This window comes from Triticum urartu, chromosome 5, assembly GCF_003073215.2.
Source record: "Triticum urartu cultivar G1812 chromosome 5, Tu2.1, whole genome shotgun sequence".
Taxonomy (NCBI): Eukaryota; Viridiplantae; Streptophyta; class Magnoliopsida; order Poales; family Poaceae; genus Triticum; species Triticum urartu.
The window spans coordinates 415,900,478-415,923,410 of NC_053026.1; the positions used below are offsets into that span (position 1 = coordinate 415,900,478).

At 43.6% G+C, this 22,933-nt stretch overlaps 2 protein-coding genes and 1 long non-coding RNA gene across 4 annotated transcripts; 1 reads left to right on the forward strand and 2 right to left on the reverse strand.

Moving 5' to 3' along the window:
- Positions 1-6,294: 6,294 nt before the first annotated feature.
- On the reverse strand, positions 6,295-6,833 carry LOC125507075 (gamma-glutamyl peptidase 3-like). The gene is made up of 2 exons (XM_048671763.1): positions 6,483-6,833; positions 6,295-6,405 (listed from the first exon to the last, which is right to left on the reverse strand). Exons 1-2 carry the CDS (start codon positions 6,831-6,833, stop codon positions 6,295-6,297), a joined length of 462 nt encoding a protein of 153 aa, XP_048527720.1.
- A 5,411-nt stretch (positions 6,834-12,244) lies between these two features.
- On the reverse strand, positions 12,245-13,129 carry LOC125507076 (gamma-glutamyl peptidase 3-like). Its single transcript, XM_048671765.1, has 2 exons — positions 12,434-13,129; positions 12,245-12,349 (listed from the first exon to the last, which is right to left on the reverse strand). The coding sequence occupies exons 1-2, from the start codon at positions 13,127-13,129 to the stop codon at positions 12,245-12,247; spliced, it is 801 nt and encodes a 266-aa protein (XP_048527722.1).
- A 1,002-nt stretch (positions 13,130-14,131) lies between these two features.
- Positions 14,132-19,714, forward strand: LOC125556115. 2 transcript variants are annotated; one of them, XR_007305009.1, is made up of 6 exons: positions 14,132-16,222; positions 16,302-16,504; positions 16,900-17,071; positions 17,468-17,591; positions 17,881-17,968; positions 18,442-19,714. It is a non-coding gene; the product is annotated as an uncharacterized LOC125556115 (long non-coding RNA). The 2 variants fall into 2 exon arrangements; XR_007305010.1 differs by lacking the exon at positions 17,468-17,591 and having other exon boundaries at positions 14,133-16,222.
- The last annotated feature ends 3,219 nt before the right edge of the window (positions 19,715-22,933 follow it).

Below are 22,933 nucleotides of genomic sequence, written 5' to 3' on the forward strand. Positions count from 1 at the left end.
CCTAGATTCAGACCGAGCTTCACTCCCCTCTCGTATGGCTTTATCAAGTTCAACCATTTTTTGGCTTTATTCTCCTTCTCAAGGTACTCACAGCGGCTGGTAGTATTCTTCAAGTCAAGCACCAGTGCGATATTTTCTCCTCATTTTGGCGCTGAGCTGCTTGTTCGGCTCTGAGATCAGCCGATGCCTTCTCGGCAGCCGCATCGCTACACCGGGCCTGCTCCTTGGCCCGGGCTAGCTCCGCCTGAAGAGCTTCAACGGCGGCAGCACCATCTGCACTCGTGCACATTTCACTCTTTTCGGCGTCAGGCCTAAATAGCAAACACATTGGTGTAAGGAATGCTCGAAATACATACCTTGCGAGTCATCAAGACGCCTGTTGATCAATGCAATGTCATCTTCTGCAATATTCAGCTTTCGCTGCAGTTCGGCCACTTCCGTATTTCGGGTAGCCGCAGGAGGAGAGACAGCCTGTAGTCCAAGTTAAATCAAGGTTAGTACCTGAGCATATCTTTTTGATCCTTCGATCGCTTCCTTCGGAAGGCAACCCGAGTCTCAGGGGCTACTGCATATACAACAAGTGCATTCTGACAATATTATTCAATTGGCAAAACTACATCACAAACCTCAAAACCTCTTAGAAGGCTCGAGAAGGCCTCGTTCAATCCGCTCTTCGTGGATAGAACCCTTTCGACCACCGTAACCATCAAGGCATGGTGCTCCTCTGAAATGGACGCTTGCCGCAGCATGTCCGTCAGCATTTCCAGCGCTTCGGGGTCTTCGGAAATTGCCGCCGAAGTACGGAATTCCTTTGAAGGAATCCGTTTGCTCGCCTCTAGAATCGTCTCCGGCTGTAAACCGGACGGTTCGGGGCCATCATTCTTGACCCCCGAACCCTGAGCGATAGAGGCAGTTCCTTCAGGTAACGCCTTCTTCGTTTCCTGCACTACTTGACGATCGGGAGGAGCCCTTCGGGACAACACCTCGGCATCATCCCCCTGTTGGGTGAGGAGGCCGGAGAAGACGTGTCACTCTCCATCATCTCCGGAAGAAGGTCTCCCGAGGAGGAGGACGATTGAGAAACACCAGGCGTTAACCTGCGTGGATGTACATATGTCGGATGATTACTTCACTAGTAGGAAAAGAATGAGGTACGTTTAAAAGTGCCCCAGCTTCACTTATGGTTTGGCCAGAGGTTCGTCCTCGTCATAAAGCCCTACGGCAGCATCGCTCGCCTGGCCCAAGCCCCCCGACGATGGCATTTTTGCTCTCTTGGAAGGCTTCCCCTCCTGATCTTCGTAAGCGGCCCTCTTTTTGCCATGGAGGGTTTCCTCTGCACCTTTGCCCTTGGACAAAGGGGTCTCGGTTTCCCCGAACACAGTGTCTATTCATCCTCAGGGCGGGCATCACCTCTGGGCTCCCTGCTCTCACCCCCCTCTGTGGACACCTGGTACGGTGTCGGAATCAGCATTCTCGTCAGTAGGGCAGTCGCAGAGTCTTTGGGAAGGGGCGTCGGACACCAGATTAACACCGCTTTCTTTATCCAGTCCTGAATAGGGACGGATTGTTCAGTATCTTGTCAAGAGATGCTTGAATGGAAGTTGTTCGGAGATTGAATACTTACTGCCGTGTCCGGATGATTGCAGTCAAGGCCAACATCTTCGGTGGTGTCCGACCATTGCTCTCTTTCCCCGAAATACAATTTCCACATTCCTTCGTGCGTGGTGCCGAAGAAGTGCTGAAGAGTCCGCCGCCCTTCCGGATTAAACTCCAACATACAGAGAGGCCGCCGTTGACATGGCAGGGTCCGGCGGACTAGCATTACTTGAACGACGTTGATAAGATCGATGCCCTTCTTGATAAGGCTTCGGATGCGACTTTGCAGAGTCTGCACTTCATTGACGGATCCCCAGTCCAATCCCTTATTGATCCATGAAGCAAGCTGAATTGGAGGGCCGGGTCGGAATGCAGGAGTAGCCGCCCACTTGGAGCCTCTCGGCTCATTGATGTAAAACCACCCCTGCTGCCATAGGTCGGAGGACTTGGCGAAAGATCCTTCAAACCAAACTGCGCTAGCAAGCTTGCCTATTATGACGCTGCCGCACTCTGCCTGCTCCTCCTCTGTCACCTACGGCCTCATGTCGAAGGTCTTGAGCCACAAACCAAAGTGTGGAGGAGTCCGGAGGAAGGCCTCACATGTAACGATAAATGTCGAGATGAGAAGAATAGAGTCCGGGGCCAGATCGTGAAAATCTAGCCCATAGTAGAAAATGAGCCCCCGGACGAAGGGGTTGAGCGCGAACCCTAACCCATGGAGGAAGTGAGACACAAATACTACCCTCTCGCCGGATCTGGGAGTAGGTATAACCTGCCCCTGTGCAGGAAACCGATGAAGGATTTCTGGGGTCAGATACCTCGCTGCGCGGAGCTTCGCGATATCCTCCTCTGTGACAGAAGAAGCCACCCACCGGCCTTGGCGGCTGGATTCGGACATGATTAGGGCTGGTGGCGATTGGGACCCGAGGGGGTGGTTGGGGTTGAGGAAGGAGCAAGCGCAAAGGAAGAAGACGAGTCTGGGTCCCTATATAAAGACCCCGAATATTGAGTGCCTCCACCTAGGTCTCGAAACTTACCTATCCCCAAAGAATTGTACCCAGGGGACGGCTGGGTTACCCACGCCTGCATTAATGAAAATCCCGTGAATAAGGGGACACGATCTCTGCCTTGACGAGACGTGCCAGTAAAACCGCGTCCCGAGACATGGGGCGACGTGCTAGCCAACGGTTGGAAATAGTAACTGGGCAGGCGTGATACGATTTCATAAACAGTCATCAGAAAATTGGACTCGTGAAATATTGTATTCTCTGCAATTATATGCACAGGTCTGGATATACTTACTACATCCGAAGACTATTCTGGAGTTCGGAAGGAGGGAACCCGCCTTGCAATGTCGAAGACAAATCTGCGCGCCGGACTCCTCGTCATTGAAGCCAGGTTCAGGGGCTACTGAGGGAGTCCTGGACCGAGGGGTCCTCGGGCATCCGGCCAATTATCCATTGGGCCGGACTGATGGGCTGTGAAGACATGAAGACCGAAGACTATACCCGTGTCCGGATTGGACTTTCCTTGGCGTGGAAGGCAAGCTAGGCGACCAGCTATGAATATTCCTTCTTATGTAACCGAATCCATGTAACACTAGATCTCTCCGGTGTCTATATAAACCGGAGAGCATAGTCCGGATGGAGATACACATTACCATAGTCATACAGGCTAGACTTCTAGGGTTTAGCCATTACGATCTCATGGTAGATCAACTCTTGTAATACTCATATTCATCAAGATCAATCAAGCAGGAAGTAGGGTATTGCCTCCATAGAGAGGGCCCGAACCTGGGTAAACATCGTGTCCCCCGTCTCCTATTACCATCGATCCTAGACGCACAGTTCGGGACCCCCTACCCGAGATCCGCCGGTTTTGACACCGACAGTTGGGCCCACCAAGCTGGGCTTTGAGCGAAGAGAAAAAAAACATTTCGTCTGGTACTTCAGGATGGCATCGATATGTAATTACGAGGAACTTCTACTTCTCCTTTTAGCGAGGCTGGGCTTTGGCTGCTCCTCAAAATTGCACTGTGGCCTCTTTTTCTCTGCGAAGCCCACTTCTCGGAGCAGAAGCGTTCGGCTGGCTTCACGTATCGATTCTAGGAAGCTGGCTCCTGGAGATCTCCCGAACGGGCCCTAAATGGCCTTTATTTTTCTTCACGGCTGAGTTTTTTTTCATATACATCACATGTTGGCTGTTGGAACACCGTCTTTGGCACAAGATGATGTAAATGGGCGTTTTTCATGTGGTCCTATGTGATGAATCTCTTTTACATCACCGGTATTGGCGCAGAGTAGTGGGAGGCGATGTTTTGGGCAGTGTCAAATGCGCATGCTGCCCATAAAAAAACGAGTGATTCTGAAATTTCACATATACATGTTTTCCTTTGGCAGTTGTTTCTTTCTTCTTCTTTGCACGTCAATATGTTTGAGTTGGCAGTGGTTTCTTACATGTGCATCCTTGTGGGAGTGGACTAGTTGGGTTGCATCAATGTGACATTGGACTGTTTGTCTATGGAGTCCATCTCTTTGTTGATCGGTGTTTGCGCCCCCCCGCCATCCTCAAGTTGTTCCTCTTTGTGTGGTGCTGAAGACTCATGGCGTTATTGGTGCTAGAGTGATCAATATCATGATGTGGGCACTCTCAAATGAAGACCTGGTCGATCATATGTGCGCCACGATGGAACCAAATGCCAAATAGCGGCTCTTCGCCATTATTGAATCATTGTCGCATGCCGACTTTACCAGATTGGAGGTTACTCTATGGCTTATCTAGACGACGAGCAGAAGGGCAATTCACGATGGTGAATTCCAAAGCCTGATGTTGACGCAAAGCTTCACCAACAACTATAGAGCAGAACTTGTTTCCTTGGTGAAGTCATCAACTCACGGTGCACCAACTCTCTCTCTCTCTCTCTCTCTCTCTCTCTCTCTCTCTTAGATGGAGATGTAAGTCAAACATGGGGACAAGGGAGTGACTGGCGCAGTATGTCGTGATCATAACAGTGTCTACACATAGGAGCGTCAGAATTGGTCTTCAATGGCGTCTCTGATCCTACCACTCTGCTAAGACTGTGGTGTCTAGCATTCATGGCGGGTCGGGTGGTTTGCTTGGGCTATCATCGAGAGATCTAAGCTTGCTCGACGACTTCTTCATCATGTCGGATCATCCATAAAGGAAGGAGCTCCAAGTACTAGGCTCACAACGTGACTAACTTTGCTTTATCTCTCAATCCAGGTCGCATGTCAGCCATTAAATTCAAGATGAATTATTATAAATACTTCCGTTTATTAAGAGAGCCGCTACATGTATGACCAAAATTAGTACGACCTTTGTACGGCCAGACTGATCTCGTGTTGTGGGACACAACGTATGGAAGCGGGCATCTCTCCTTTGGTATGGAAAATTGGATGGAAAACCATCGTACACAAGGTAATTACATTCAATAAAGCCATTATAGTAATGACTAACTACTGGAAGTCGAGGCAGAAGAGTACTAGCATCTAGATAACGGGATGGATGAGACCGGCTAGGGTTATGTTAAACTCAATGTCGACGCCACATTACCCCAACTATCTTAATGGTGTTGTGAGTGCAGTTCTTTGTGATGACAAAAGAGGATTCATTCCTGCTTCCAAGATATCCTTGAGCATGTGGCAGACGCATCGATGATGTAGGCATATGCTCTTAGATATGGTCCAATTCTAGCACAGCAACTCAGGATCCGGAACTTGGTGGTGGAAGAATCAGATAGCGTGGAGGTCATAAACACGATGAAGGGGGCTTCACTGCCTCAAAAACGACTGCTATTTATGCGAATTATGATGTTCTTTCCGGACGGTTCTTTCCCTAGGTTATACTTCAGCTTCTTTCATTCGTTGCCTAAGGAAGACATGTAATCTCTCATGAGTTAGATCGGCTAGTGGCCTCGATGCCGCCGTCGACACGGCTATTGTAAGGTGGCTGATGAACGATCTATCTGTCTTGTAAAGTAATATAAAGCGACCGGCGTTTGAAAAAATGGACTTATAGTTTGCTTTAGACCTTGGTAGTATTTCAAATTGACCTCGGTCAAATGCATTTACCCTTTGTTAGAATGGTAAAATGACCACAACGATGTATAGTGGTATTCTTGTACGTTTCTTTTTTGCAGTAGCATTTTAACAAATTTCGTGTTGACGGTGGTATTTTGACAAGTTCCATGCATGCTAGCAATGATATTCTTACAATTGCCAACCTATGAACTATCCTGAAAAACGCAGTCACTTTGGACCCTGTTAAACTGAAGAAATATGGCCGGTTGACTGCAGAAAGTAAGCAGCCTTAGACAGAAAAAACAAAACAAAGAGGTCATAATCCACACTCGATCATACAGGGTTGGACATAATTTCATTGTCTTACTTCAGCACATCATCACACTCTAAAATAAACAGCAAATAGTTTTCTATGCTGCGTCCAAGCGGGATTCCCAAAATAGGAACCAAAGGTCAGCATCCGGTCTGTCCCTGCCTGTTAACGACAACATGTTATACGTATCAAAAGGATAGATGTAACAACAACAATTTGCATGGTTCTGCACATAATCTGACGCCAAGCTTTCTTCAATCCAATACTTCAAGTTGTCATCTGGCATTAACACCACGCCGCTAGTGCCAGTAGATGGTTTATTTACGGTCATATACGTGCACGAAGCTAGTAGTATGATTCTTCAGTCTTGAGGAAACTTTTGCAGAGCTTGAGCCAGAACTCTCTGTCAGGGCTAGTGGCCTCCAGTTGCCTCTTCACATCCTCAGCGAACGACACCTGCAACGTGCAAACTGGCAAATCAGATCCTATAACAATGGCGCATATGCACCACATAGCTAGAGGGAAGCACTCACGGTGATGGTTTGGCTGGTGGAGAGGCGGTCGACGAGGCTCAGGAGTATGTCGCCGGTGTACTCCGGGTGGCCCTGGATGCCCAACACGTGGTCGCCGACGCAGAACATCTCCACACCGGTCTTGTCCGATGACGCCAGCACGTCAGCGCCCAGAGGCGCCTCCCAGACCTCATCCTGGTGGCACTCGGTGATCTTGGCGTACTGGGGCAGGTCCTGCAGCGCGTCGAGGAACCTCCACGGCGGCAGCGTTGCCGCAATGGCCACCTCACGGATACCTATGTCCCACCCGCCTCTCTTGGCCTTCCCGACGCGGCCGCCCAGAGCACGCTTTGGAGAGACTTCTTTTTGCATGGTTGAATTCTTGGTCTGACACGACCAATGCAACTTCCATCGGCAGCCTAGAAGAACCGATCAGACGGCCAATACATATTTTCTCTGGTCGATCATGCATGCGACCAACTTTGCAGCACGAAATGATATGATCGGCACGGCAAGCTTTTTACGGAGGTCGTCTTGGTAGCCATATTAGTCAGCAGCCGTCTGATCATGGTTTTGTGGGGGGAGACTTTGTCAAAATGCCGTTCAAGATCTCTGTGCACTTTTTTTTTTGGCTCTCCGCGTTAAAGAAACCGTCGGCTTTCTCATTTTTTTTGGAAGTAATAATTAGCAGCCTGAGACCAATGGAGACCAATACCCTCATACGAAGAACGAAGAACACGAATCGACGTAAAATTGAAACTGCTCCTTGAAGAGTTCTTCATTTGTCTTATTTCGGAGCACATATATGCAAACACTTCATATCATCAAGTGGATGTAAGCACCGTATCCTATATCCACTTCTTCTTTTTCAAAAAAAAACATACAAGCAACGTGTCAGCACACACTTATGTACTCTATGGGATAAGTCCCACCTCAACATGTAATTATGCATGCGAAAAAATCCATCACAACATTCAGTTATGCATGGAAAAATGTTTTCCATTCAATTATATTATATTATATTCAATAAATATTGTTACAACTATACATAATCAAATATTATAAGTCATAAGTAGTTTTAGTTTCATTTTAGCTACCTGCAAGTCGCCTGAAAATTGAATTTGCATCAGTCAAATTTTCTGGCTGTTGATTGCTACTCCAAGATTCGTGCTCTTTTCTCTTTCTTTTGTATGGTAAATCTTGTTTTTGGCGAGGAATTTTTAGTGAAATCAGTTTTGGGCTAGTCAATTGGTTCATGCGCTGAAGCTCAGTTAGCTGTGCGACCAAGCCCTTCCCTCCCTTCCTTCATTTTTTCTCAGTTTTTCTATTTTTATTCATTTTTTCTTTTGTTTTTTTATCAAGTTTTCCATTTTTTTCTTATGCATATTTTTGTGAGGTTAAGTGAGTTGTAAATGTATTCATGCAAGTGTTGTACAATGAGCGTGTGAACTATAATAGAGTGTGAAAATTGGACTATTATATGCCTATTCTATGCATCTTAAAAAACTGAAATTTTAGTGCAAAGTTGTGTATAGGATTTTTTATTTTTATTCCTACTTTGTTTCTTCTTAAAGAAAAAAATGCCACTATTTCATTTTTACTTAGAAAACGTCATTTTTATTTCCTTTTCTTTGTTCTTTAAGGGTAATAACAATGCAATAATTCATTTCTTCTTAGAAAACATCATTATTTTGAATTTGCTTTATTTCATTTTCTTTGTTCTTCAAGGGTAATAGCAATTCCACTATTCATTTCTTCTTTGTGAAATTTCTTCTTTGTGAAAATTCCACTGTTATATGCTCTTGCATATTATCAGTTGCGCAATTTTGATGTAAATCTTTTCGTTATGCTTTCTTCATTTATTTTTCTTAAAGGTTAATACCAATGCCACTAATTCATTCTTCCCGACAAAACTTTATTAGTTTTATTTTGTTTTAGTTTAGTTTATTTTCTTTCCTTTTAAAGGGTAGTACCATTGTTATTAATTTGTTGTTCCTTACAAAATTTCATTATTTTGATTTTATATTTTCTTTCTTCTTATAGAGTAATACCAATACCACTAATTCATTCTTCCTAAAACTTTACTATTTTGATTTAGTTTTTATTCCATTTTCTTTCTTCCAAAAGGGTAATACCATTACAACAAATTCCTTATTTCTTAGAAAATTTCATTTTTTTATTTTTTTGAGTTTTAATTACATTTTATTTCTTCTTTAATGGTAATACCAATGCCACTAATTCATTCATTTTTTGGAAATTTCATTTTCGTGATGATCCCATCATTATATCCTTATACATGAATATTAAAAAAATGTAATTGCTTTGTAAATTTTGTGCAAATTTTGTCATTATTTTCCATGAATATGTTTTTTTATTAAACGGTAATACCATGCTACTAATTCATTATTCCATATAAAACTTCATCATTTTGAAATTATAGTTTTTATATAATTTCTTCTTAATGGGTAATACAATTTTCATTAATTCATTCTTCCTTATAAATTTCATTATTTGATTTTTTATTTTTTGGTTTTTTTCTTAAAGGGTAATACAAATACCACTAGTTCATTCTTCCTAAGAAAACTTCATTATTTCAATTTGGTTTTTCTTTCATTTTATTTATTTTTAAAGGGTAATGCTATTGCAACTAATTCAATCTTTATTAGAAAACTTCATATTTTCATTTTTTAAGTTTTCATTTCATTTTCCTTCCTCCTTAATCATAATACCAAAGCTACTTTTTTGTGAAAATCCATTATTATATTCTTATACTTGCAAATGATATAAAAAACGTAATTCCTGTGTAGATTTTGTGCAAATTGTTTTTGTTATTTTCCACTAATATGTTTTTTATTTCTTTTTCTTAAAGGATAATATCAATGCTACTAATTCATTCTTCCATTGAAAACATCATTATTTTGTTTTTTTGTTTTTATATAAATTTTCTTCTTCTTAAAGATTATACCATTGCCATTAATTCATTATTTCGATTATTTTTATATTTTTATTGGTTTATACTTAAAGAGTAATACCAATACCAGTAGTTCATTCTTCTTTAGAAAACATCATATTTTGATTTAGTTTTTATTTAATTTAATTTCTTCTTGAATGATAATGCCATTGCTACTAGTTCAATCTTTCTTAGAAAACTTCATTATTTATATGTTTCTTAATTTCATTTTGTTTCTCCCTTAATTGTAATACCAATGCCACAAACTCTTTGTGTGAAAATTCCATTATTATATGCGTATACTTGCATATTATAAAAAAGAAATTTCTATTCAATTTTGTGCATATTTTGTCATTATTTGTTTTCGTTTTTGTTTCCTTTTCTTCTTCTTCAAGGGTAATACCAATGTCACTAATTATTTCTTTCTTATAAAATTTCTCTATTTTTGATTTCTTAGGTTTTATTTCATTTTGTTTCTTCTTTGAGGAAATGCCAATGCTAGTAGTTTATTCCCTCTAACGAAACTTCCTTTTTTTTTACAAAAAATCCATTATTATATGCTTATACTTGCATATTCTAAAAATAATTTATAGGTAATCGTGTCCAAAATTTTCATTTTTTGTTTAGTTTTTTAATTATCTTTCTTCTCAAAGGGTAATAATAATGCCACTAATTTATTATTTCTGAGAAAACTTCATTGTTTTGTTTCTTTTTCTTGCTTCTTTAAGGGTAATACAAGTGCCACAAATGCATTCCTTCTTTGGAAAAAAATTCCACTATTATATACTTATACATATTATTAAAAAATACAATTTTACGTACATTGTGTGCAAATTTATTTGGTATTTTTATTTTGTTTCCTCATAAAAAGTAATACCAATGCGACTAATTCATTCATTCTTAGGAAACTCTTTTTTTTAAACTCTATTACTATATGCTTAATCTTTCTTTTTATAGAAAAAGCGCAATTTCTAGGTAAAATATGTATGAATTATGTTCTTATTCTCTTTCTTTTTTAAAGGGTATTACCGATGCCACTAATTCATTATGTCTTAGAAACTTCCTTTTTCTAAAAATCCCACTATTATATGTGTATTCTTGCATATTATAAAAATGGCTATTTATGTGTAAATTGTACGCAAAATTTGTGGTTATTTTGTTCATTTTTTTAGTTTTCTTCATTCTTAAAGGGTAATACCAATGCCCCTAATTCGTTTCCTCCCAAAAAAATCTTTTATGTAGAATTTCCATTATTATGTGCTTATTTTTGCATATTATAAAAGTGTGATTTTTGGTGTAAATTGTGCTCAAATTATGTCATTATTTGTAGCCCCGAGCGTCCGGTTCGTCAAATACGGTTATCTGGTAAGTACAACTATGATACTTTGGTTAATGTGGTATAAATAACTCTATGGTTCGGTTTCGGTTGATACCATACTACCAAAATTGATGCGAATTTGATAGTAGCAACATGATTAGATGTGACAAAACTAGAAAAAAAATCTTACGTCTAGAACCATATAGTTGAAATCAATAAATGAGTCACAGATGATCATGAGGTAGAGCACAACTATTGAACTGTACACAACTAAGAAATACATACAATTGAACTGTAGTACTACACCAAACGATAACTACAAACCCTAATCACTTAATTAGGTAGTCCAGTACTCGTCCCCGCAAAAAAAGGTGCTAAATAACTCATGTTCTACTAATTTTATTTCTCACGGGCAGGGGATCGAGAGGCTTGTGAATCATGCATACTTCTTAGCCGACAAAGAGAGACAAAGGACAAAAGGAAATTGGTTGATGGAGGGATCATGATTCTAGGCTATTGCTATGGGCTGGCACCACGCCGACTGAATCAAAATGCTTGAGTAAGGCTATCCGAGGGAAATCGATTGAACTACAATTTTGGTTAGTCAACTTTTGTTATATATGGTTGTTTTGTGTTGGCTTGATCAGAAATAATGGCAAATGAAAAAGTGTCTGACCCAAAATAATTTTACAGTCACCTAATCATCAGTCGGTCCATTTTAATTTTGTTTCTCATGTTATCAACCTAAATTTTCATCAACCAATTCACGCGGCATCATCTAATTATCAAGTGCGTGCAAGCCCTACATATTCCATTTTCCAACACATGCAAGCATTCACACTCAATTTCCTTGCACATGTAATCCCTGCACATCATCAAGTACATTTAAGCCCTCCACATCATCAATTTATATATATTACTATCGTTTAAGCGACAATTACTTTGACTGAAGTAGAAGTCTATGAGGCACTATACTTTCTACACTTCGGAGTCACGAGAGCGACCCGAGAGGCAGTTTCCGCGTCAAAAAGAGTGAATTACTTTGCTTTCGTTCACAAGCTAGTAGCGAATTTCCTGGTCTTAGTTCAGCACATCATCTCACTTGGAAATACTCCGTCCATAACAATTGTAAGATGGTTTTTATGCACTATGAAAAACTAAAAAACATCTTATATTTTAGTACAGAGGTAGTAGCAAACAGGAAATAACCATCCCACTAGCTAGATTCATTTTGTGGCCATAATTTTCAAGCTGCGTCCAAGCGGGATTCCCAAAATATATGAACCAAAAGTCAGCGTCCGGTCTACTTGTTCTTGAATTTTTCTGTCCCTACCTGATAATGACAACATTTTAAGTATAAAAAGATACTCCCTCCCTCCGAAAATGTACGACCATTTTGGGAAGTACTAGATGACAACAACAATCTGACTACCAAGCTTTGTTTAATCCAATATAAGACCACGCTGCTAGTACTACGTGCCAGTAGATGGTTTATTTATGACCATATATGCGTGTCTATAATCCTTCAGTCTTGAGGAAACTTTTGCAGAGCTTGAGCCAGAACTCCCTGTCAGGGCTGGTAGCCTCCAGCTGCCTCTTCACGTCCTCAGCGAACGGCACCTGCAACGTGCAAAGTGGCAAATCAGATCGTATCATGGAAGAACGATGGCATCATGCACCACATAGCTAGAGGGAAGCACTCACGGTGATGGCTTGGCTGGTGGAGAGGCGGTCGACGAGGCTGAGGAGTATGTCGCCGGTGTACTCCGGGTGGCCCTGGATGCCCAGCACGTGCTCGCCGACGCAGAACATCTCCACGCCGGTCTTGTCCGAGGACGCCAGCACGTCGGCGCCCAGCGGCGCCTCCCAGACCTCATCCTGGTGGCACTCAGTGATCTTGGCGTACTGGGGCAGGTCCTGCAGCGCGTCGAGGAACCTGCACGGCGGCAGCGTTGCCGCAATGGCCACCTCCCGGATACCGATGTCCCACCCGCCCCTCCTGGCCTTCCCGACGCGGCCGCCGAGAGCACGGCATACCACCTGATGGCCGAAGCAGATGCCGAGGACGCGCTTCCGGGCGGCGACGGCCTCCTGGACGAGGAGGCACAGCCGCAGTATCCACAGCTCGTCGGCGTACGCGTCGTAAGGGCTGCCGCTGATGACAAAGCCGTCGTATCGTCCGACGTCGTCCAGGTCTGGGAGCTCCCCGTCCACCGCCCGGAACATGTCCCACGTCTCGCAGACGTCGCTGTCTTTGCCACCGCCACCGCCGAATGCACTCACGAAGACGTTGAAGTAGCCTCCGTAGGCCTTGAGCACGTACTCCGGGTCCCGCGCCGCCAGCAGCAGCGCGTACCTCCTGCTCCTCCTTGGCTGATCATCGGCTGCCACGATCTTCATGGCGGACTACCGGATCAGTTCTTGCAGCAGGAAGGAGAAGGCTAGACCAAGCAGGGCTGACCGGCTGAGCTTATAGCGCTTTGCTAATGAGTAGGATTGGCTGTAGACTGTGTGTTATCGGCTGGAGATTTATAGAGGCCGGTCGGAAGCTGGAGAGAATGGGAGTACGTAAACACGAGGAGAGAATCAATGGCGACAACAAGCACGCTTTGGGGAGACCCGACTCCTTTTCGGATGGAGGACCATGCATGATTGAAATTCTTTGTCTGACACGACCAACACAACATCCGTCGGCAGCCTAGAAGAGCCGACATTTTCTCAGGTCGATCATGCATGCGACCAATTTTGTACTACCACTATATGATATATGATCAGTACACATATGACATGGTGTTGTGGAGGAGCTTTCTACGGAGCCGGACGGGTCGTCTTGGGTCGCCATATTAGTCAGTAGCCGTCTGACATGGTGTTTTTTTGCTAGTCGTCTGACATGGTGTTGAGGAGGAGACTTTGTCAAAGAGCCATTTAAGATCTCTATGCACTTTCTTTGCTCTCCACGTTAAAAAAGTCGAGCTTTCTCATTTGTTTTGCAAGTAATAATTAGCAGCCTGAGACCAATGGAGAGATTAAGTCCCTCATTCCTCACACGAAGAACATAGTACAACAATCGACGTAAAAAATGAAACTGCTGCTTGAAGAGTTCTCCATCCAGAAATAAGCATAGCAGGAGATCATAAGCGTTCTCAGAGCTCAGCGAGTCTCGGCCGTCGGATCGGTTTCTTGATGCGTTTTCAGCCATAGGATCTCGCTCGGGAGCGACTCTGTCCGTCGGATCGAAACCGATCACTGCTACAATGAATAGTGCGCTCAAGTTCGTGCCACCGCGCGTAATTACAGTGCCCCGCCGAGGGCATTTTTGTCATTTCACATGGCTGAAAAAAAATATCCAAATCGACAGGGTGACCACAGGGTCGTCGCTCCTCCTGCACTTGCGCCACGCCCTCTCCTCTTCCTCCTGCCTCGCGTCTCTCCCTCCCTCCAAACCCTAGGGCCGCTCGCGCCTCCCTGCCCGCCGCCGTCCCAGCCGCCGGCCGCCGCACCACACGCCCGTGCACAGGGTTGAGAAGGAGAACCACCTCCCGTCCCCGGAGCGCGAGAACACCGAGAAGGACGACCCCTCGCCTCTCTCCCTCCCTCCAAACTTTAGAGTCGCCCGCCCCTCCCTGCCCCGTCGCCGTCCCCGCCGCCGGCCGCCACCGCACCGCACGCCCATGTGCAGGGGTGAGAAGGAGAACCACCACCCGTCCCTGGGGCGCGAGGAGGACGACCCTGACGTCGAGATCGCGCGCATCGAGCCCGAGATCGTGCGCCTCTCCTCCCGCTTCCTCCACCTCCACGTCTTCCCATGAGCGCGAGGAGGCCCAGGGCGACATGGCACCTGTGCTCCCCAGTGCAGCCACTTCGCCGATGGCCAGGTGATCCGTTCCCCTGCCTAGAGGTGCTGGTGGTCTCCTTCAGTTCTGGCTTTTCATTTTCCATTGATTGTGCGTCGGATTTTTTTGCAGGATTGTTGCTGTCTCCCGTTCCTCGAATTCTCATACATGCCAGCGTCCAGTTTGTGCTCGGCTTCTTGCCATAGCTACGTCCATGAATCTGCAAGTTTAGCCCTTCTCTCTTTAACCTTCCTTTCTTTAGCCCTCTATTCTTTCTGTCCATTCGATTCGTCAACAATATTCGTGTGCACGATTTTTTCCATGGCAGGTGTAGGTTTTTTTATTAAAGCCTAGGTGATTTCCTGTGTCTTGGTTGGTGGTCTATCTTCTTTTGGTTTCTCGTATTGATCCTGAGAGACCAGGCTGCTGTTCTCTTTGGAGGAGAGGCTTTTGTTGCCTTGCTTAATTTTGTTTGGTAGTTCCCTTTGTGTTCGGTAGTGGGACATGTGTTGGTCTACACAGGTATTTCTTTTGTCTGCCAAATGCTACCAGACAAACCAGTGCCATGGTGGCTAGGATGGGTCCTCTTAGATGTCCATTCGGATTACAAATTGTGGAGGGACCGGTCAACATTTTTAGTATTTTACTACATGGCTGCTAAGTATACATAGATTTAGGAAAACTACCTGCGGTAATTCCTGCTCCGGCATGCGTTTCTCTTAATTCTTGAATTATGAATTCAGACCAAGATTTATGAATTCTAATTATTAGTTTGATTTACATTTTTGTTTTCAGTATTGTGCCTTTTATCCAAGGTGATCATATGAAATCTTTAAATAACTTATTATCCATTGGTTCCTCTGCCTGCTCAATGGAAACAATATCGTGAGACATAATAGGGGGTATATTAGACAAATACGCATCTTTGTAGTGAAATGCCATGCTCTCAAGTATCTTGCAGTGCCAACATATAGTTAAGATGTATTAGTATCTTTGAATGTTCCAACAAGTAGCCCGACTACTCATACTTGTAGTAATTTTAAGCTTCAATTTATTATTTTTGTGGTTTCAAGCTAGGATTAGCACTTCCTGATGTTATTTTTGGCTTTGGATTGTAAGTAAACTCTTTTTAGATGAGCATCCTTTTCCACCGACAAATAATAGCCAATCAATATTTCCTTGATATATTTTGCATTACCGATATACTTTACATGTAGAGATTATCAACGTTTGTATGAGACCAATAATAGTTGTCGAAATTTTGTAGTTGTGTGCTATTGCCTGCAAGATACTGGATTCTTATAGAGTCAATTAACTGGGAGAATGATAACTACAAAAGGCGTTGCTAATCTTGACATGATGAAACACATTACTCTGTTATGTCCATGATGTTTCAGTCCTACCTTACTCCGCTGAATTCTTCTACCTATAAAAGGGGGACAGAGTGAACCTGCTGACATATCTTAATTGTTATGCTGTGATTGAATTGCAGTTGCTCGGTACCATGAGAACGTGGAGATGTGCAGGCTCATGGAGCAGGTTGTGTTCTCGGATCCATACATGGCCTCTAAATACACTTGCTGGGATTCGCCTCTTCTTGACGCTGAAGCGGTTCGAGAGGATGATGGGTTCAAGTGGAAATTGCTGAATTGAAATAAATGTAAGCAACTAGCTCTGAATTTATGCAGATTGGTTGGTGATGCGTATGTTGTGTTTCTTATGTGAAGTTTGGACTGCAGGTTTATTGAGAGAGCCCAGGCTCTGATTCATGGAGATTTCCATACTGGTTCCATCATGGTGACCACAGATTTCACTCAAGTGATTGATCCAGAGTTTGCCTTCTACACACCAGTGGGTTACGGCATTGGGGCTTTCTTGGGGAACTTGATTAATGGCATATTTTGCACAGGATGGGCATGCTGATCAAAAAAATGATCGTAAAGTATGTATACCAACTCTATGTTAATCTTGTCTTGCTGACACCCAGTTTTACTCGTACACTCACTCTGCGGTAATACTTTTCTGTTTACTAATTAATTTGTTTCTTTAATGCACGTGTGTGATTATCTTATCAACCATTTACTGTTTATTTAGAAATTCTTAGTATAAATATTAGGAATATGGCTTTATTTTTTAGGAATGAATATGGTTTTTGTAAAGAAGGCATATACCCAGCTTAAATATGATGGTCCTCTCTACTACTAGAATGAGTAACTGATGCCTTAGGATATACAGAGGAGGGTGGTTGGCTGAAAGAGTTTATCACCTAAAAAATTGTTATGTTTGGAATGACTTACCTTATTAAAAGTCCACTGATTTTTTTTTCCCTTTTGACAGGTCAAATGCATAATCATACCCAGCTTTATGTAAGTAGACAGTTGATGTCCTATAGATCCGCAATACCTTCATTGTAGGTGTGACTGATTAACAGACAAAATCGTGGACATTGGTGAGGTGGTGATTGTGCCTTTCCTCTTTTGTAACAAGATGATTCTGTATCAATGTGCTGGTGAGACTTTACTATACCCATTCTGTCAGTAGAACATTCTTTTAGGAGATTGTTTTATTTGTTTTGGTTGAGATATACTAAAGGCTGTGTACCTATGAAATGAAAAGACACTTCCAAGTTTTGTATGTCTCAAGTGCATCTTATAATGCTCCTACTCTTAGTACTTGCCATCACATGTTTATGCTCTTAGTACTGAATGTAGTGTCAAGTGATTAGCTTTTGTGGTCTCATGAACACCCTGAACTTGATGTGGCCTTGTAATTCAATGACCATGTTGAACTTGATGATGTCTTGCTTCTCATACAAATGTTGAACTTGATGATGGCTATTTTTTGTGGTCTTATGAACGCACCGAAATTTTTATTCCTTATAGTCATGCATTGTTCTGCCTTATAGTCATGATGAAGATACTGTGCCTCATGTTGATATGGAGAGTAGAGAGATGTGGATTGCACCACCAAAGGATCTTCTTGAGGTCAACACATGTCCTGAGAAATCAAATAAAGAAAGGCGTGCGATGGTTAGGTCCGCGCCATCCTTTTATTGCATGCGATGATCTCTTTTATGGTACATAACTTGCACTTAAAAAAACATGCCTGATCCAAAGAGCTATAATGTTGGTACCAGCAGTAGCAGATTCCTGACTATTGTAGATGATAGATGATTCTCATGTAACAGTTCTTTCGATGAGCATATGTGATTGAAATGTCTTGCTTTAGGTTATAACCAAGATTGATGCAATGATCCGAGCTACTTTTTTGTTGTTTGTTGTGTTCTTTCAAATAAACTGTTTCTATTTTACGTTACAGGATTAGAACAAAAAGAAGAAACTACAGCATCGCATAACTGCAGCAAAGAAGGTACTGCATGAGATGGAACAGGATCATATTCTGGAAGGTTAGCTCCGAATTAATGTTCATCATATTTTCTCTGTACTAATGACTGTCTTCAGGGATTATTCCATTCATATTGCTCTGAATTAATCATACTCTCATGCTACCTCATTACCTTATTATGTTACAACTTTGCTGAAAAAGCCATTGTTGGTATTTGGAGTGCAGACTGTAGAATTAGGATCCTCTGACATCTATTTACTACTCTGAATTAATTATTATTTGATGACCATATAAAGCCACATTTCCAAATAATATATATTAGTTTGTCTATTCAATGGTGTCATTTTCCATTTTTATAGGCATTAAGATCTCCCTGTTATTTTTGTTCTAAGGATGCACTTTAGTATTATGTAATTATGTTGATTTTATTCTCAGCGTAAATAATAGATGAGTTCAGACTTCTGCTACATAATAACTTTACACCGAACAAACCTGGAGACTTCTAACTGTAAGACACAATTTTCATTTTTGAAGCGAGGAACAGAATCCCTGTTGTTCTAGTCTAGAGAGAACATCTCTCTCGGCTATACAACAAAGAGGGGTTACTTCACATACCCATCAGAAGTGAGGCTAATATCATCTCTAATCAAGTGAAGAAGCAAGGGCACAACCTTAGTTTTCTGTTGAAGGACTTCTATTTCTCTCATTCCAGAGGTGCTAGCCTGTGCAAGCAGTGACAATGTACTTTTTATTGATCTAAATCTTCAGGCTTCATTCTGAAATTTTGGGCCACGAACGCTTGATCGCAAAAGTAACAGGTATCATGGTGAGGCCAGTTTCTGTTTTGCATGTTGCCTTATTTCTCTTCTATCTGCAGTTTGCTTCCACGTTCTATATGTTTGTGAGGAAATTTCAAATCATTTTGTATGCTCATCAATTGTTGCATCTGGAATACATATGTCAACCATGTACCTTAAGGATTCCTTAAGGGCCTCATGATTGTTGGTGTTTTTTTTCATACGAAAACACCAAGGTTATTATCCCAACTATCATAGTTTGTACCAGCAGGATTATCATACAACTAAGCATATTATTATAGTTTTAGATGTTATTCCTTAGCATATTATTATATCAACCGGAGGTGGATGTGTTTTAGCTCATTCGTTATAACTGATATATATGATTTAAAACTAAACATTCCCATGTCTTCTAAATTAGTGCTCCCATGCAGAGCATAAAGTTTGTATCATGTTTTGTATTTCTATTATATTGTATACTTGCTGAAAATTTGTAGTGATAATTTTAATGAAAATCATTAAATGGGTATTTTTTGAGTGTGTGGACTGTTGTTTATTAACTGCAAGTATTTAGCACCTTTAACAAAATTGGAAGTCTTTTCCATCCTGAGCTCATTCCCATGCCTACTCTGAAACATTTTCCTATGGATAAGAGGGCCACAATAACAACCAATTGATCAGACTTTGTAAGGTGGTAGGGATGAAAGAATAACGGATATGAGTCTTTCTTTGCCTTCAGGACTAAAAGGGGAAACTATCGTTCACTGTCCATATACGCTTTAAAAGTCTAGGGTACAAAATCGCAAAGTGCATTGTATACACATGAATCGTTCTGTGCCATGTATCTAACGGATTGCCTTCATCATGTTAATGTGACGTGCCGCCTATGAAGTTGATCGATAAGGCAACCGAATGAAGCAACTTATTAGTATGCCTAATAGCTATTGCTACGTAATATGTACCTTTTTATTTTGTACCTTCTCTTAGTACTTCCTCTCTCATGTTCGCGCTCTTAGTACCGAAATTAATGACAAGTTGTTACCTTTTGTGGTCTCACAAACGCACTAAACTGAATGCTGCCTTGTAGTCTCATGACAATGTTGAACTCGATGATGTTTTGCTCCTATTACATGTGAATAGGAGCTTATTCCTTTTACTTTGTTACCATGTTTGAATACGTACGCTAAACCTGATTTCCTACTAAATTGTGCATTACCTACTTGGTCATAATGTTGTAACCGGCTTCCTCGTGACGCGTTTCCGATCTAGTTTGTATTATTTCAGAGCACATATATGTAAGTGGAGGGAATTTATGGCACGCAAGGACGGGGACATGCAGATTATGGGACACTGATCTGCGTCAAAATTAAGAAATTTGTTTGTGTATTTCATGTATTCGTGCTCATATATCAGTACACACATATGTGTATTGGAAGAGCATCTACAACACCCGCCTCAAACATCCGGGCGGACGGCCCGGTCACTGACCCGTCACGAAAATGCGACCCAGACTCAAACGTTCGGGCTGACCGGCACCCCTCCTATCCAGTCCAAATATGGAGCGGATGTAGGGCGCCCGGGCGCGTCCGCCACGTCGTCGCTAGCCCACCCGATCCCACATATATTTCTCCTCATCCGCTCGCCGGACCAAACCCTAGCCAATTCACCCCACTCCACTCCGCTCCCATGCTCCCGCCCGGCGATCTCCTGCCTTCTCTGGCATGGTGGACAACGGATCTGACTCCAACCAATCCGGATCCGTCGACTGGGGTGTCATCCCGTGCGGGTTGGAGGAGGCAATGGCCATCCAGATTGCACTCGCTGCTCCAGGGAGGACAGCGCCCGGCAGACGGCAGGATCTGTTCGGCGCGACTCCATAGCGTCGGCGCATCGGGTGCTCGGATCCTCCAGGGCTAGATCATCGCGGTCCCGGGAGCCTTCAAATCTCCCCTTCCCCATCATCAGACCGACGAAGTATGAGTCCCGGTGTGCCCGCCATGGGAAGGAGAGGAAAAGGGCAGCGGAGGCCTGCCTCACTGCCAACATGGCGGAGGCGGAGGTGCTGATGCGGCAGCGTGCTGTCATAGAGGAGGAAGCCATTCGTGCTCGCGGTGTAAATACACGGCAGCAGAGGAACACGCATGCCCTCGCCCGAGAGAAGAATCGGGCGGTCCGTGCAATGGCAGGACTGCCGCCCAAGGCAGAGAAAGAGCACTGTGACGGGTTGGACAGCTCCGGCAACGAGCAGATCTGGCTCAATCCCAACTGCGTCTTCAACCGGTACTTCCGGTACAAGGACGGCAAGGGCGCCGAGAAGGGTAAGGTCAGCGGTGGATGATCTTCTCCACTATAGCGAAACTTGCCAAATTTTGGTAGGCCGATGGCATGTTAGTGATGTAGTAGCCGGACGATGTGTGTAATGCACCGTTACGTAGTTGCATGAGTTTGTATGGATTTATGGTACGGTAGTCGAGGTGTCCGGTTGTGAGAAGGAAAATTTAAGGCTTGACCGGTCAGTGTCCACGGACGCGCCCGGGTGCATCCGCGGACATTTGAAGGGTCGGATTTGTCCAGTCCGACTGTAGATGCTCTAAACGAAAAGCAGTATACATGTTTCCATTGGACTGTTTTGGAGGTACATATATTTCGATGAAGTGTGGCTAGCTGAAACAAGTGTCTAGTAAAACGGTAGCATTGTGCTGAAACCATTCAGTCTGTTCTTCTTTCTACTCGTCTGTTCTTGAAGTACCATGTTCTTTTCTTTTTAGAACTTTTTTTCTAGAAGCAGGTCTAGACGAGAAGGACCCAAGCTATTCTATTGCCAACCACTTAGGGACGACAATTACAGAAGAAGAACAAGAGTAAGAGGAGAAAACAAAGAAAAAAGTACCATGCAGCCTCGACACCCGGCCACCGCCACCTCTCCAAAATAGCCCAGGGTTCCTCCTCCTTTCGTTGGCGCCGCCGGTCCGCTTCGTCTTCGATGGCCCTAGGGCGTTAGAGGCGGATGCATCCCGACCACTGTCAGTGGGAGGCACTACCGGACTCGCGGGCTATGCCTACGGCCCAGGGCCGTCGGCATAGGTCCTTTGCCGTCGACATAGATCTATGCCTACGGCCGCCGTCGGCATAGCCCCGTCGGCGTAGATCACGTCAGCGTAGATGTGTCAGACCGTCGGCGTAGTATAGCCGTCGGCATAGGTGTATATGACGACGGCCGTGGGATAGCCGTCGGCATAGTTTAGCTGTCGGCGTTGTTTTCCGTCTGACGGCAACGGATGGCGCCGTCAACAGCGCGATTCAGGAGACGACACGTGGCGGATTCAGGAGACGACACATGGCGCAGGTATGCCGACGGCTTGGCCGTCGACATAGATTTCCATGTATGCCGACGACCTAGCCGTCGGCATACCTGCGCCACGTGTCGTCCCCCGGCTTCTCCTGGCGGCAGGGCTATGCCTACGGCAAAGCCGTCGGCATAGATTTCCATCTATGCCGACGGCTTTGCCGTAGGCATATGTCTGCCACGTGGCAGCTCCTGGTTTCTCCTGGCAGCAGGGCTATGCCTACGGCATAGTTTGCCACGTGGCAAGCCCTGGTAACTCCTGGGCGTATATATGCCGACGGCTTTGCCGTAGGCATAGTTTTTTTTATTTTTTTATTTTCCCTGTTTTCTCTTTTCCAATTCATTTGACAGCATTTCAAAACAGAACAATATGAAATTATGCAGAAATATGACAATTCATCATGTGAACATACTCAAGTTCATCTAAACATACTCAAGTTCACCATCATCATCTAAACATACTCAAGTTCATCACATCATCTAAAGATCATCACCGATGGAAGTTCATGAACATAAAAGTAGTGCAAGACATGAAACATGATAAAAGTAGGAATATGAAAGGCATGGCACGATGGCCACATGCACGGAATCATGAAGCAAGAGCACCCCCGCCAAAAGCACCACCTCCGCCATAACCACCACCACCTCCGTCAAAAGCACCACCTCCGCCAAAACCGTCATCGCGACCACCACCACTCTGCCAGATCGGAGTGACTGGGGTCGACGGAGCAGGAGTCGAGCCACCGGTCCCCTACATGTTTCAAAAAAGATTCTAACGATAAATATGATATGATAGTGTTTCATGAACGAGAACTAGTTTGCTAGTAGTTAGGCAAATGTACTAACCGAACCATCACTGCCTAGTGCCACCCATTCATCGAAT

Excerpts from the sequence above, each read along its gene's own strand:
- LOC125507075 (XM_048671763.1), bottom strand. The coding sequence starts at position 6,833 with ATGCAAAAAGAAGTCTCTCCAAAGCGTGCTCTGGGCGGCCGCGTCGGG. Across the intron at positions 6,406-6,482 it reads CCACCAGCCAAACCATCACC|GTGTCGTTCGCTGAGGATGT; the intron begins GTGAGTGCTTCC and ends TGCACGTTGCAG.
- LOC125507076 (XM_048671765.1), bottom strand. The coding sequence starts at position 13,129 with ATGAAGATCGTGGCAGCCGATGATCAGCCAAGGAGGAGCAGGAGGTAC. Across the intron at positions 12,350-12,433 it reads CCACCAGCCAAGCCATCACC|GTGCCGTTCGCTGAGGACGT; the intron begins GTGAGTGCTTCC and ends TGCACGTTGCAG.